Consider the following 16,773-nt stretch of genomic DNA (forward strand, 5'->3'; position numbering starts at 1 on the left):
AATCTTGATGTCATCTACAAACTTGCTGATCCAGTTAACTCCGTTATCATCCAGATTGATGATCTAGATGACAAGCAACAACGGACCCAGCACCGATCTCTGTGACACTCCACTAGTCACAGTCCTCCGGTCAGAGAAGCAGCCATCTCCTACCACTCTCTGGCTTCTCCCACAGAGCTAGTATCTAATCCAATTTACTACCTCATCTTGAATGCTGAGCAACTGAACCTTCTTGTCAAATGCCTTACTAAAGTCCACACAGACAACATCCACTGTCCTCCCTTCAACTTTCTTGGTAACTTCCTCAAAAAGCTCTTTAGGGTTTGTTAAACATGACCTACCATGCACAAAACCATTCTTACTATCTGCAGTCAGTCCATGTCTATTCAAATACTTGTATATCCGGCCCCTTTCCCACTGCTAATGTCAGGATCACAGGCCTATAATTTCTTGGTTTACTTTTAGTGCCTTTCTTAAACAATGGAACAACAGTAGCTATCCTCCAATCCTACGCTACCTCACCTGTTGTTAAGGATGATTTAGCTATCTCTGCCAAAGCCTTTTGCAATTTCTGCAGAGTCTGAGGGAACACTTCATTTTAGGATTTTATCCACCATAATTTGCCTCAATCCAGCAAACACCTCCTCCTCTGTAATCCACGAAGTCCATGTCAGTATATATAATTTTAGGTAGTGAGAACAAAGCTGTCCACAGTATTCCAGGTGTGGTCTCAGCAATCTCTACGATTGTGACATTTTCCCCTTTTTTAACCTCGAAAACCTTGCAATTTAGGCCAAAATGCCGCTCGCCTTGTAACTATTTGTTGGAGCTGCTTGCTAACCTTTTGAGACTCATACAGAATACCAGGATCCCTCTGCACTTCAATTACTTGCAGCCTCTCCACTTAGATAATAAACCAGCTTTTGACTCCCTATACCAAAGCTTCCCCACATTGAAAACCATTTGCCAGTTTTGCTCAATCACTCAATGCATCTGCATATCTCATTGCAAAATTGTAATATTCTTTTCATAACATGCTTTTGGTTATTTTTGTCATCTCCGGCAAAAGATATGCTACCATCTATCTTAACCCAACAAGAGTAACTTTACATCTATAATCTTTTTATTTTAGTAAGTAAACCAGTATTACATTAAGTAGAATCAACTCATGCTTTTATTTTTATCATTGCATATAAAAACATTTTATGAAGGTTTCTCAGCATGATATACATACAGTGCTATACCATAGACTGTAAGAGATTAGGAAAACCATTGAAAGATTCTTCTTTTGCAACCATCAGACAAGTTGCTGCTCTAAAGACATATTCAAAACAAAATAAATTGTTCAGGAGTCTCTGTAGATAACAATTGTCTGTAATCCCTTTTATTATGGTTTAATTCAAAAAGAAAAAGAAGTCCAATTCCTTTGGGCCAGGGCTGCTGAAATCTACAGTTTACGTGTCAAAGGAGGCTCTGCTTTTAATAGGAAAGAATCTCCCCTTTCATCGAACTGTCACTTGACTAGTAAGCTTTGAAATGCAGCAGACAGTAACAATATATTGGAGAAAGTTAAGGCACAACCCTGGGGCCAAAGGCCTACAACCGTTTACATCAAGTGTTGATTTCCTCAAGTTCTCCTTTGTCAAGCTACAGATGGCATAATATTATAGAAGAAAATTTACAGATATAAGTATATTCATTTTTTCACAAAGAGATTCTATTGTAGTAACACCAGTCCATTAGGAATTGTGTTATAATAAGAATCAATAATTTACAATGAACATTACAGTATGTACAGTTCAATAAATACATGGTTGTAAACAGAGACAAACAAGACTGGATTACAAGTAAGGTCATTTGGTGAGGAAAAAGGTATGGCAACAAAATTAAATAATGGAGAAAAATAAGCTCATTCAGTAGGTGCTCCTTAACAGCCAGACCTATTCAAGTTTTACAGTTTGTTCTATCTATAAGTTCTCCCCAAAACATCCTGATATGGATGGGTGGGGAGTGGGAGGTGTGGGCATGTTGGTGGGGTTGGGTAGGTGGGGAAGTAAAAGTTTTGCATTGGTACAGTAACTTGCAAGCCTAGGTGTACTAATTTGGAGCTACATGCCGCCATACAGTATTTATTTGTATTTATATTATTTAGCGATACAGTGCGGAGTAGGCCCTTCTGGCTCTTTGAGTCACGCCGCCCCAGCGAACCCAATTAACCCTAACCTAATCGCAGGACAGTTTACAGTTACCAATTAGCCGCCATGGTTCATCTTTGGACTGCGGGAGGAAACCAGAGCTCCCGGGCAAAGCCCCACGCACACAGACTCCTTACCGAACGGCACCAGAACTGAACTCGAACTCCAGAACACCCAGAGCATTGCGCTAACCGCTACATTACCGTGGCTGCACGGTTTTACACAATATGGAAATTTTTCATCTGAATCTTCACAATAATGCAACGTAACTTTGCTTGCATTACCGTCACAAGCTGTCCGCAGCTTGAGCATATTTTGGCAAGAAAATTTGAGTGTTGTGAAATTCAGTGCATTTTATGCCCAATTCTGGAGACAGCCTATCAAGGTTGATTGTCTGCTATCTATGAGTTTCCACAAGCTGCTGGGGCAACATATAAATCAAAGGTTTCATTCAGATCCAATGCCTTTCAATGCAATCATTAACAAAGAAAAATGCAGCATCTGGGGACTTCTGGCATTTTTATTCCCAGAGAATAATTGCTTTAAATGGTATTAAATTCATAAAATCATAATATGTATGATGATAAACTACTTGCACTCAGCATACAGAATTGTACAGAGAACTTGCAAGTTACTAGTATATCTACCAATAACAAATGAAAATTCAAAGTATTTTTAAATATAATACTTCCATAAATCTGTATTAACAAAAGTAAAATCTAAAAAAGTTCTCTGTATTACATATGATACAAAAAGAGGTCAGTACAGCTTGTAGCAGTACAGTTTTTACAGTCAGGCTTCAAGGAAGACTTGAAATTATAAAACGTCTTGTGATTTCATAAATGATCAAACTTCCCATTGGTGACAAATCTCCTCTAACCACAGCCTCATACAATACTGTGCATTTCAATCTTCATTACTGAAGCATTTGAAGAAACCAGTGTCTGCAGCATAATCTCATGAATGTATTTCCATACTTTCTTGTCATCTGTAAATGGAAATAAAGCTCAAACTGCTACAGCTTTGTGAAAAAAAAAACCCACATTTGGTTTAACAATTCTTCCCACCAGAAGCAATCCATTGCTATTTCGGATTCATAAATCTGATAGTAGTAATGATCAGTTTTTAACTAGATTTCCCATGCTGTAATGATGACGTCGAGCTGAAATTCTGACATGTTATTCCTGAGTACAGAGTCATCTAGATGATTCCTGGCTTTGTGATATACAAAGTACTGTCAATGAGGATGAGGAATTTGCATTAGCTGTAGCTACACGTGTGCTTGGAAGATTCTTCCAAGATAACTTCTCTGTCAACATTATTATGTATCTACAGCTTTCGCTTCTTCTTCTGCCTCCTGTTCCCCGGAGGCATCTGTTGGTCCCTCTTCTTCATCCACTTGTTCATCCAATGGAATTTCTGTTGATTCGGAGTCTTGAGTGCAAAGAGTCTTGGAGTCACTACAGCTGTTGTCATCTTCACCCTGGCTACCACCACTGTCTTTTTCAGTTTCTGATTCACCATCTTCTTCTAGTGTTAACTCAAATTGAAACTTGTCCACTTGTCCTGGTCGCCCTTCACTGCCATCATCAGGGGCAGGTGAAGGACTCTGTGGAATTGTGCTCTGATACCATTCTCTGTTATCTTCCAGTGTATCTAAAATGTCTTGTGCATCAGGGTGGACTAAGTCAGCCCATGTCTCCCATAGAGGATGGACAATGTAGTCGATGAAGCCCACCTGTCAGAAGGAAAGTGACAATTATATTTTCAGTTACAACTGTGAGTGCTTTTCACCACATAATATTCATTCCTCTGCTTTAACATCTTCCAATCATGTTTTTTAACAGAATATTCTAAATGGGAATGATTCCGCCTCCAGATCCTGAATGGAGACAGAAAACTCAGAGCATTTTCTTACTTTGCCCATTTCACTTCACTTTAATCTCCCTTTAAGATCTGAGGTAACCGCTAAATCATTTGCTTTATATGTGATGCTCCAACTGCATATGGTAATGTATTCAGAACTCATCCTCAGTGTCAGTTCTCTAGGACCAGAAGGCACAGCCTCAGAATAGAAGAACGCCTCTTCAGAACTGAGGTGAGGAGGAATTTCTTTAGTCAGAGTTTGGTGAATCTGTGAAATTCATTCCCATGTTGGGCTTTGGAGGCTATTATTGGGCATACTTAAAGCAGAGGTTGCTAGGTTCTTGATTAGTCAGGGTGTCAAAGGTAATGGGGTGAAAGCAGGAGAATGGAGTTGGGAGGATAATAAATCAGCCATGATGGAATGGCAGAGCAGACTCAAAGGGCTGAGTAGCCTAATTCTGCTCCTATGTCTTATGGAGATGTTGCCAGTAGTTAATTGTGGCAGTACTGCAAACAAGGTGCCACATACAGTACTGTTTTAGAAGGCCAGTACCTCGGACAGCTTTACAAAGCTTCATAGTTCAAAACATGAGATTAGTGTGCTGGCTGTTAAGTTTACTCACTTGTGTTTTTTCAATGGAGGCATTGTGCTCGTCACACATGGGACTTATTTCCATTCCCCTTTCCCTTTCTCGGTCTCCCTGGCGAAAGAACTCTTCCATTATTCGATCTGTCCACTGCCGGTACAGCTGAAGAGGTTTTGTGGGGTTGCTTATATCCGCACAGTGCACCATATTTTGCAGAACCTAGTTTATTAAGCAAAATGGCTCATTTTAAAAAAAGAATTGCACATAAACTTAATTGATTGATATTAGTCAGTAGAACATCAATGTTAATCCACAGATAGTAATTCATGTTCACTAGTTTTAATAATTAAAATGTTCCTGCAGAACACAGCCTCTCATCTATTGAATTATTTAACTTTGAAATTGAATGAACAGTTTTGTACCTGTATTCTATCTGAATAGTTGTCTAGAAGGAGTACTCCAGAACTCGTCACCTTTTTCGTTTCTACCATTGTTTTCAAATCAGCTAGTAAATTCATGTGTTTGGACATGTCTGTGGCAAGAACCTAAAACATTCAAGATTGTTTCATGTTATTTCCAGTACAAAAGTGTAAAGGAGAACAAAATAATTGTTACTCCAATTCGATACAGAGATAAAGAACACAATAATAAAACATACACAATTAATGGCAGATCGTGTCTTAACAAGCCTGATAGAGTTCTTTGAGGAGGTGACCAGGCATATTGATGAGAGTAGTGCAGTTGATGTGATCTACATGGATTTTAGTAAGGCATTTGACAAGGTTCCACACAGTAGGCTTATTCAGAAAGTCAGAAAGCATGGGATCCCGGGAAGTTTGGCCAGGTGGATTAAGAATTGGCTGGCCCGCAGAAAGCAGAGGGTCATGGTGGAGGAAATACATTCGGATCGGAGGGTTGTGACTAGTGGTGTCCCACAAGGATCGGTTCTGGGACCTCTACTTTTTGTGATTTTTATTAATGACCTGGATTTGGGGGTAGAAGGGTGGGTTGGCAAGTTTGCAGATGACACAAAGATTGGTGGTGTTGTGGATAGTGTAGAGGATTGTCGAAGATTGCAGAGAGACATTGACAGGATGCAGAAGTGGCAGATGGAGTTCAACCCGGAGAAGTGTGAGGTGGTACACTTTGGAAGGACAAACTCCAAGGCAGAGTACAAAGTAAATGGCAGGATACTTGGTAGTGTGGAGGAGCAGAGGGATCTGGGGGTACACGTCCACAGATCCCTGAAAGTTGCCTCACAGGTAGATAGGGTAGTTAGGAAAGCTTATGGAGTGTTAGTTTTCATAAGTCGAGGGATAGAATTTAAGAGTCGTGGGGTAATGATGCAGCTCTATAAAATTCTGGTTAGGCCACACTTGGAGTACTGTGTCCAGTTCTAGTCGCCTCACTATAGGAAGGATGTGGAAGCATTGGAAAGGGTACAGAGGAGATTTACCAGGATGCTGCCTGTATGCATTATGATCAGAGATTAAGGGAGCTAGGGCTTCACTTTCTGGAGAGAAGGAGGATGAAAGGAGATATGATAATGGTATACAAGATATTAAGAGGAATAGATAGAGTGGACAGCCAGCGCCTCTTCCCCAGGGCACCACTGCTCAATAGAAGAGGACATGGCTTTAAGATAAGGGGTGGAAAGTTCAAGGGGGATATTAGAGGAAGGTTTTTTACTCAGAGAGTAGTTGGTGCGCGGAATTCACTGCCTGAGGCAGTGGTGGAGGCAGATACACTAGTGAAATTTAGGAGACTACTACACAGGTATATGGAGGAATTTAAGAAGGGGGTTATATGGAAGGCAGGGTTTAAGGGTCAACACAACATTGTGGGCCAAAGGGCCTGTACTGTGCTGTACTATTTTATGTTCTATGTTCTATGCTTAATATAAATACATAAGTTAGCATATTTGCGTAGATTGATTGTATGTCCATATAGTGACATTAGAGATAGGAGTTTGAAAACAGAAAGGAAATAATTCTAGAAAAATCTAGGCTTCCTAGTAGAGATTGCAAGTTAGGCAAACACTTAATATAGAACAATTGCAAATTTTTGTTGGTGTAAGAGGTCGTTCCAATCTTTGCTAAGTCTAATTTGGATCGGCTAGAAAATGTGCCCATTTTCAAAAATATATCAGAAAACATCTTGCAATCAATCAACCAATCAATCAATCTATATATCTATTCAAAAGAACAAGTGCCTTGAGACCTACAATTTCATCAATGGAGCAATAACTATGCACCTCAACAAATGTGCTGAGCTGAAGGGGTAGGTACAATTACAGTCCAGGAGTTGTATGGCACAGAAGAAAAAACTTTGATCCATGCATCCATGCCGACTTTTTTGCCCATCTACATTAATCCCATTTGCTCAAATCCTTTGTTGCCTTGCCTATGTTAAGTGCCTCCCTATGTGAAAACATAGGAACTGCGTCTGCTTTCACCACTGCCCCAAGCAGAAGGTTCTAGGTATCAATCAGTCTGTGTCAATACTATAACTAAAGTCTTCCAATCCAAGCAATACCTTGTCGAGTCTCCTCTGCAATCTTTCCATCACAATCACATCCCTTCTATAGTGCAGCAAGCAGAACGCACACAATTTTGTAAAGATACAACATAATGCCTCATCTCTTATAATGCATGCCTCAACCTACAAACGAAGGTGTGCCTTTATTGCTTCTTTGCAATCCCAGCAGTTTTTAGGGAAATATTGATATAATCTCCTAAGTATTTCTGTTCATCAACATTGCTTAGCGCCCCACTATTTACCATATATGTTCTACCCCATTTGATGATCCAAAATGCATCACCTCAAGCTTGTTAGAAAAAAATTCCACCAGTCATTGCTTTGCCTGATCCTCCATCTTTCCGTAGCCTTGCTCGCTATCCTCAATATCACCAATTTTCCTCTCATTATGCAAAATTACCAATCATGCATCTTCAGGACATGAATACACATCACAAACATCTAAGGTTGTAGCGCGAGCCCCTGCTCTGTACCACCAGTCACAGACGTCCATCAAATACACATCCCTCTTTGCGTCACTATCTGATCAGAAATGAGGTTACTTCATAATAGCATTGCTGAAGGGGAAACTGCTTGAGTTTATTTTGTCAGTAATCATTGGCAGTTGCACAATTCAGAACAATGTTCCTAGAGTGCTTGAAGCAGTAAAGAAGAGAGAAGAAGAGAGTTTTGTTGCTAAGTTAATTGCTTTGGGGTTCGAACATGATATTTTTAAAAAAATTGTACAGTATTTAATGTACAAAGAAAATAATGTTCCCTTTATATATATTATACATACTGTACATTAAATTTTAGACAGGCAAACTATTCACAAGACCACTAAGGGAAAACATATTGAATTTTAAGTTTTTAAACTTCATCTTACAATGTCGATGACCATCTTCCTCAGTGACAGTCTTTGCTTCTTCGTCAAGTTCTGGAAAATATCACAGTTCTCTTCTTGCAGAAGCTTGAAGCCAACAGCCAAGTGATGGTTCTCCAGTACCGACGAATCATTATACATCAAGGCGAGTTCTGAATCTGTGGAACATGTGAATTAACAGCGTTGGGTCAGACAGACAAAGAGACGGAAGTATTGAATGATAATGCCATTGAGAATCTGAATTCTATTCACATTCATCTCTGGCAAGCTGATAATTTACATGTTATCCATTCAAATAATCCGCCACATGCTTAAAATAAATTTTCTTGGCAATTGCAACTGAATAGCTTGACTTGATAAAAGATCAGCAGATGCACAAATATAGCAGTAGATGACAGTGCTCCAAAAAAACAATATCACAGATCTATAAATTTCATTTACATTTTAATGTGGGATGTGAAGTTATTAGATTGTTATAAGCAGATGTAAGAATGACTGAACAGTAACAGATTGTTGCAACTAAATAATTTCATATTGATTTCAATTTATCAGATCCTGGCCTTGGTATTCAAATACATTGTGCTGCTATATCAGTGCTCCCCATCAGAAAATCGTGTTTTTTTTCCCCGGATCAGAACATGATTGTGTCCATTTTCAGGCTGAATTGCATCATTCTGGATATATAACCCAGCACTTCTAGGTGAAATTCACCCTTGAGCATCCTTCAAGATTTCCACAACAGTCTAACAAGGGATGATATAATTCCCCTCACTGCTATGATCCTTATGAAGCCTTTGTAGCACATTTGGAAAGTCTTCACAAAGACATTAACATATAGTAAATTAAAGCTGAGTGTTCATGCTTTTGCTGCAGACTGAGTTTTCCAGTCAGTGATGCATTATTTTAAAGCAGACACAGCACGCGGTTCTCCTGCCCACACACACACACACACACGGAAGACTAGAGTAGGCTCACTATACTGCTTCCCTCCAATTAGAAAGTGCTTTTGTTTATAAACTTTCAACAATAAAGTAAAAGTAATTTACCAATATGTGCATTTCACACGATTATAACTAGTTTTCTAATTAAGGTGAAAGAACATCACTCTTCCAAATCTTCCTGATCTGTCTACTTTCTGGTGTTGAATCAACTGGACTGTTTTGGATTTGAACTCAGAGGAGGTTCTATTTCTCTGCCGGATTTGCTTGGATCTGACCCTTCACTTCCGGATGTCTGCACTAGATCCAATTCAAACAGAACTGCATGATCCAGTGCTTCGCCATCCACACTCAGTTCATCTCTAGCACAGATCAGCTGATCTATCCGAACTCCAGTATTAACCAACAATTTCAACCATGCATCTTCACTATGGTTTCTTCCTTCAACATTTGAGAGGTTGACTTGGTAGGTTGGTTAATAACAAGGACAAGCTTGAAACTTCAAGTTTCTCGATTAGTGGCATAGTAATGCCATTTTTAATATCACCAACGTAGATCAACACTATTCTAAATCTTCTCCCCATTGAGAGTTCTGCAAGCAGTGGCAAGGTGTGGAGTTGCCTGGCACTTCAGCAAGAAACTGACCAAGTTACATTTCATGCTAAGTTTTCAATGTTCCTTGAGAGCCTTGTTAGCTGTTCTCTTGCTCTCTGATTGCTAACTAGATGGAGTAACTTCTGCACCCATCCTTTCGTAGCTTGCAGTGGTTTGGAAAAATATAATTTTGGACATCTCAGTAATTAAATTACGATTTTTAATTACAGAGAAATTATACTGACTGATCAGGATTTTGTGAACACAAATAAATTTCTGTGTCAATTACCTACTTAACACCCTGGCATTCAAGTGTACTTGTTACCTTGTGATTCCTTCGATGTTCTGAGTATGCTAATGTGTTCCTTTTTAATATTAGTACACGCCTGACTCACAGTAAAATCTTCTCCTAAACCTCAGGCATACAATGAATAAACACTTGGGATTAAACAATACGAAGGAGACAGGATCCTCACAAAATATGAGATGATTACAAATTTACAGAGTTCCCTAAAACTTAACAATTTTATTTCTGTAATGTGTCAACATGACAATAGCTATTAACAATATCTTAAACTTGGAATTGTTACTCTCTGAAATGTGTCATTATTTTTCCACTTAAAAGGAAAATTAAAGTCCTGAGATGGTTTGTAGATAACCAGTAGAGAATCGACGGTTGTAAAGCCTGAGTGGTAGCTCAGCAGTACTCTTCAAATTGGGGGAATTTTTATCTTTCATCTCAGCTGAATTGTTTGTCACTCTGTTAACTGTCAACGTAGTTGTCTTGAGATGTGTGCGGTATCTCAGAGCAGTATGAAGCATTTCTAGGGGCGGCAGGTTTCAAACGGATGTGATAGATATGATGACAGTACTTGTTAGAAGCATAGAATTTTTTATCACAGAATTAAGCTGTTTGTTCCCTTTTTTATGTCCATGATAATCCCACTTTCCAAAACTTGGGTCAAAGTTTTATAAATCATAGCTCTTGGATTTGAGTCAGGGCTGTGAGTTTTGTTGAGTTCTATCTTCCTCTGGACCTTCCAAAAATACTTTAAATCCATGCACTCCAGTTATTGACCTCTGATAAAGAAAGCAGGATTTTCCCATCACTCTACCTTTCTTGTAATTGTACCTTTCTCAAATAAATCTCCTATTAGGTTCCTACAGCAAACTTCTCTCTCCTCTTAACTAAAGCTTTTCATCCCTGCCTGCATCTCCCCATGACCTCTCTCACGTAAAAACAAAGTCCTGCAATGATGTGGCCAGAATGATATGTAGAAGTTGAGCAGTGGTCTAACTGGTGTTTAATACAGTGCAGGTATAACCTCACATCTCAACAACAGTACGATTCATAGAACAACAGAACCACAGAATGATTCAGCACAGATACGGATCCTTTGAACTATCACATCCATGCTGACAATTTGGCTTATCTTGTTTGCCTGCAGTAGGTCTGTGCCTTTTTATGCCTTTTCTATTTAAGTGAACTTCTAAATGTCTTTTAAATATAGTGAATGCATCTGGCTCTGCCACCTCCTTTGGTAGTGAGTTACAGATATCAACCCACTCAAAAAAAAACTTTTCTTTAAAACTTTCCCTCACTTTAATCCTCCACTCCCATGGGTAAACGACTCTGACAACCTACCTCATTCACGTCTCTTATTGTTAGATACGCCTCTCTCAGGTTATCCCTCAGCTTCCTTCAGTCCGGAGAAAACAAATGCACCCTATACCCAATCTCTCCCCATGACTAAAGTGCATGATTTTCTCAGAGGCTAATACTTGTTTCTTTTTGTTCATTCTCCTTTTGCTCTCACTCATCATTTCCACTTAGGAACTTGCATAAGAAGCCCGCTATCAATGAGTGCCACTTCTAAGTTGAAGTTTGCTGCTGTAGCTCATCCTCACTGGTTGAATATCTCCAAAGGGATGCTGGAAAGGAGGGGATTGGCATTACAATTAGTTTAGGTGGATGCTTTCAGAAATCCAGTCCAATCCAACCTACCTCATCCAAATGTCTGCCCTGTTCATGACTTCTATGTGAGAGAATGCCAATGTGTTCTCACCTCCCGATACATACACTAAAATAATCCACTTCAATTAAAGTAGGAATCTACTTTAACCCGCGCCCCCCCCCCAAATTCTGCCAGTGGGGAGATTCCTGTTATCTGATGTTATTAAAGGTCACTTTGTTGAGGCAGGAAGTCCAGATGTGCTATTATCAAACCCCCACAAAGGAGTGATTTTGACTGTAGTAAACAAGTAGTGCTAACTAAACAGCTGAACTTCTCCAGTCATGGACAGGCCGTATCAGTACTTTGCACACTGAATGCTCAGAAAGGATAGTTAAACAATAATAGTACACTCACTTGTATTGATAAGGAACTGGTTTGAAACCCCTGGGTGATCCACGTCATGAATAGCGCTTGCAAATATTGCAGTAAGGATCTCCAGATCGGTAAAGACAGCCTGTGGATAATAAAATGTGAAAATAGGTCCATTAAGAACGCTGCAAATCAGTCATAATGCTTCAAGCAGTTTCTTCTGGTGTTTTTAGATGTTTCTGTCACCTCCAGTGCATAAAGGCTTTTGAAATCTCTCTACATCTCAAACCTTTAGGTTTGATTAGTTTCAGTCTACAGAGATGATGTGTGATAAACATGTATGTGTGTGTGTGTGTGTGTGTGTGTGTGTGTGTGTGTGTGTGTGTGGGTGTGAGTGTGATGTGCATGTGCGTGATGTGTGTGGTGTGTGTGGCGTGTGTATAAAACAATCATGGATGTTTTCTTCAATCATTTCTAAGATTTAAAAAATATCATATTACATAAAGCTGGTGTTCAAATCTAATTTACAATGTGATCAAATTTTAATACTTAGATCTTCATATAATTCCAGCAAACAACTAAAGGGGCAATTACACAACATAATAACTAAGGCAAGCTAAATATAACAATGTGATAATTACTATAAAATGCTAGGATACCCAAGGAACTAGCGGACATGTTTCAAACAGTGTCTGGGTGTTTGTCTTTGTTCAGAGGTGCACTTTTGATAGTGCACCCTGTTCACTGGTGTCAGGCAACTGGGGGTGTCTGACATCCAAGAGAGTTTTGTGGGCCAATTAGTTGAAGCAGTATTTCTGATTATACCCTGCACTTTATGAAACCTGAACATAATCTTCCATGCTGCAGGTCAGCTATTGATGTGTAGGAAATCAAGCATGAAATAATGACACTCTAGTTGATTTTACAAACAACTCCTTCACAGTTACATGTTTACTGTATATACTGTACATATTTTTGCTCATTTTTCAGTTATGCTTTATCCACGTGTTGCTATTTTATCAGCAGGCACTGGCACTATGACATTATGCTTAAGACCAAAGTTTTCTTCTCAAATTTCTCCACATGCTGACCTCAATTGATCTGGGTAACTGAAGAAAATTTAACAGTGTACTGCTTACCTCCAATGCAGGCGTAGATAGCAAAACATGAGTGGACTGAGCAACGTCTGCCGCATGAATGTTATTGTGAAAAGCTACATCTGCATGGTAATGATCTTCCAGGGTCATCAAGTAGGTTATTAAAGTGTCCGGTGGAATTTTGAATGTTTTTAGCAATTCCCGCTCCTAACAGTAGAGAAAATGGGCTCACATTAGACCAATAAAATACACAATGTCTGATCACTTTGTTTGTGTATTATTTATCTTCTGCTACCTCTCTATGCTCCTGGTGTTATTTGTCATTTTCTACAATAACAAGCTTTTGCCAATGTATTCTCCACAGCCAGTTGTTCAAAGGTGCAATAAACACCAGCTCCCCGAGTCTCTGCACAGATGCCAGCTTCTCTGCTCTTGCTCAATGCTTCTTAAATGAAGTCACTGACAGTAACAATACATTAAACCACTAAGCCGCCAAAATGAAATTCTGACATGGAATTTTCCTAAAGCACCCAAATATGACTGATTTTTAAGATGCTCTTGTTAGCTATTCAAATGCAATACATGCAAAGAAAATGTCACAGGTTTATTAAAAAAGTGAAAGTCCACAAAAAATGTATTGCCAAAAAAAAAAGGATCAAGAAAGGTTGCTATGTAAGACCAATCGCAAAGAAATCTTTCAACTCTTTCATGACGGCAAACTACAACAAAAGAAGCAATTGTCACATTCTCTTCATGGGCTTGTCCTAATTCTTCTGTAAACTTAGTAAACATTGACATGAATTATGAATTCTTTCATGTCTGCCCAAGATCGCTGGTGTCCACTACTCTGTTTAACAACGATAAAGACAAGGATACTCTTGGTTTTAAAACCCGGTACTTTAAGTAAATATAATTTGACATTTGTACCACACTCTTCAATGGTATCCATTGCTTTCATTTCTTTGCTTACAATCCATATTGTACAGGAGAACTGGAAATAAATAAGTCAAGCTGAAGGACAAACTGGTAAGCCAATTCTTTAAGTCAGGTCATTATTCTCAGTTCCCTGACGGAATACAGACTGTGCTCTTCCATGAGCTGTATTGAAGCAAGATTTCTTCCTTCATTTTTATCTTTTAAGGAATGACTAACGAGCTGCAGGTTCTTCAGTGGTGGTAATCTGATGAATAGTAGAATAGCTAGCTTTTATTGCATACTGCAAACTCGAGAAAATCTGCAGATGCTGCCTGGCCTGCTGAGTTCCTCCAGCATTTTGTGAGTGTCGTATGCTGCAATCCTTGATTTGGTGTCATAATTCTTATTGGCACTTAAACTTTATTTTGAAACAAAGCAGTTTAATTGGCCAGAGGGCTTGTTCCTGTGCTGTACTGTTCTATGTTTATACTCCATTTGAACAACCGATTTCAATGTTTAGAAAGAAAGAGTCAAAGTTCAAAGTAAATTTATTATCAAGGTACATACATGCCACCATATACTTACTACCTGAAGATTCATTTTCTTGTGGACATTTTTCACAGTAAATGCAAAGAGACATGATAGAACCAATGAAAAACCACAGACTACAATGACCGACTAACGACCAATGTGCAATGGGTAATCAATGGACAATTAGTAGTTTACAACATACAACACTACTGGAGAGTATTCATAAGAATGCCATCACCAAATGAAACTTCTGCATATGGTTAATTAACAATGCATTCCAAACCCACCTGAAAAATTGTGTACATGACAACTGTTAAAGGTCTGTTTCCAGAATATTCTGCCACCTTAAAGACGTTAAAGTCCCATTTGTTAATTTCTTCCAATTCCTGCAAATTGAGAAAAGGTTACAAATGAATAATTATATTCATTCAAACACAACAGAAAATGTCCAAAGTCCTAGCAGTTTAGGAAGTATCTGCAAATAGAGGAACGCAGAGTTAACCTTTTAGATCTGTTGAAAAGTCATTGACTTGAAATGTTAACTCCTGTTTTCCTTCTACAGATCTTGCCTGCAATTGTCAGCATTTTTCTTACTTTTATTTCAGATTTCCAGCATCTGCAATATACTTTGGGATCAACTTTTATCATTTCGACTGTTCAACCAGTGAAAAGACATTATTATCATTATTATCATTATTAACATTCAATTGGCCCAACGGACTAAAAAAAAAGTATTGCAAACTACTTAAACTTCCTATTAAAGATTTGTCCTCCAATACAAATACAGTAACTAACCCAAATTAACAGATCATTAGAAAAAGAGAGGAATATATCACTGGAACTAAGCATGAAGCCCAGAGCCTGAAGTAAACATACCTTTGCCAAAAGATCTTCCTGGTCGGTCTTGACTCCAAACCTAGTAATGCTAGAATTTGTTAAGCTTGAACTGTGCATGAGTTTCTTCACCCCACTGATCTGTGACATTGGTCTCTTTTTCTTTTCTTCTTTCTGTGCTTGTGATGGAATTTCAACTTCATGTTGTTTATCTAAGGAGAATAATTCATAGCATATATATTAAAACTCTAATTTTTTTTTACATTCAATGGCCACATGAAGAAAACAGTTTTTCAGAATGTTGGTGCATTATTTCCCAATAACTTCAGTGGAAGATGAACAGAAACAACAAATCAAAAGTCTGGGAACTCTTGAGTTTGCACTAAACTGCCAGATAGCCCTAGAAATCCCAAACAATTAACACATGAAAATAGCCAACAAGCAAGACTTGATTAACCCTATCAAGCCTGTAAGACTTAACTTGAAATTAACTAATAACCTTTACTCTTGAAACAGTCAATTAAATGATGAAGCTCCATCCATAACTTTAATAAATCTTTTCTCTTTCCAGGAGAAAAGATAACATCATCATTGGTTGGTAGCAGTATCAGATGAAAAGTACTATTCACCAAAATTCTATCCCATTGGTTTCAAAATGCTGTCTCTAATATCTGGTGCATTTCGCACTACAAACTGGGAATGAATTTGCAAGCATATGTATGCTCAGCCATTTTTGTTTCTCGAGTTTTAATATTTGCAATTATTCTGGAAACATTCAATGCGTTTTTGTAACATTGCTTTCAACGATAGCTTGATGGATGCGCTTGTCTGGGAAAGACAAATGGTTTCGCATTAACATGAAAATAGCAAGCCGTGCCTTATTATTCAATTTGATAAGTACTTGCTGCTTTCTGGCCAAGACAGTTTTTAGTGTTTTACCTGTAAATTCTATTATACTGTGGTTTCTCTGGTAAATCAAAGGACTTCCATAAAACTGACCTTGTGCCTATTAATGGGAGGAGAACTGTCATTCATTCAACATTCTAAACCCTGCACCTGCTAACCCCAACCATTTTCGGAGGAATTCTAATATTCCCTGCTTGATATTGAGCCCTTATTCAATCTTTTCTTTTGTGTGCCCATGGATCCCAGTTCGGCCCACAATTTCTATATAATTGTCCTACCACCTTCTGTAATCTCACTCCTAGCCACTGAGCCATCTGCTTTCTTCAGTTAATCTAAATGCATTTCTACTGCTGCAAGAACTCTTGTTGGGTTTACAGACAAATGAAAGAGCTACGCACATTCTTTCTAGTTCCTTGCAGAACAATGATCTCAAAACAATTTACAATCTGACATACACAATTGAGTATATTCCACAAATATGAAAACTTTTATATGTGTTCCATCACTTCAATTCCAGAAATATAATTTCAAGCCATTTCCAAAAATATAATTTTAATAACATGTTCAGAGTACTATAGCTACTTAA

General features: G+C 38.4%; 1 protein-coding gene across 5 annotated transcripts in view; it reads right to left on the bottom strand.

Annotated features, from left to right (window-relative positions):
• Nucleotides 1–1,171: 1,171 nt before the first annotated feature.
• pde4d (phosphodiesterase 4D, cAMP-specific) overlaps nt 1,172–16,773 on the bottom strand; it is a 698,763-nt gene continuing 683,161 nt past the window's right edge. For all 5 annotated transcript variants that reach the window (XM_063042963.1, XM_063042964.1, XM_063042966.1 and 2 more), the window contains 8 exons: nt 15,324–15,493; nt 14,735–14,833; nt 13,044–13,208; nt 11,950–12,049; nt 8,052–8,206; nt 5,071–5,193; nt 4,685–4,867; nt 1,172–3,933 (listed from right to left, as the gene is read on the bottom strand). In XM_063042963.1, the coding sequence (XP_062899033.1) occupies nt 3,517–3,933; nt 4,685–4,867; nt 5,071–5,193; nt 8,052–8,206; nt 11,950–12,049; nt 13,044–13,208; nt 14,735–14,833; nt 15,324–15,493 (1,412 nt within the window). In that variant the 3' untranslated portion in view covers nt 1,172–3,516. The remainder of the gene's footprint in view (nt 3,934–4,684; nt 4,868–5,070; nt 5,194–8,051; nt 8,207–11,949; nt 12,050–13,043; nt 13,209–14,734; nt 14,834–15,323; nt 15,494–16,773) is intronic.

Source organism: Mobula hypostoma, chromosome 3 (assembly GCF_963921235.1).
Source record: "Mobula hypostoma chromosome 3, sMobHyp1.1, whole genome shotgun sequence".
In the NCBI taxonomy this organism is placed as follows: Eukaryota; Metazoa; Chordata; class Chondrichthyes; order Myliobatiformes; family Myliobatidae; genus Mobula; species Mobula hypostoma.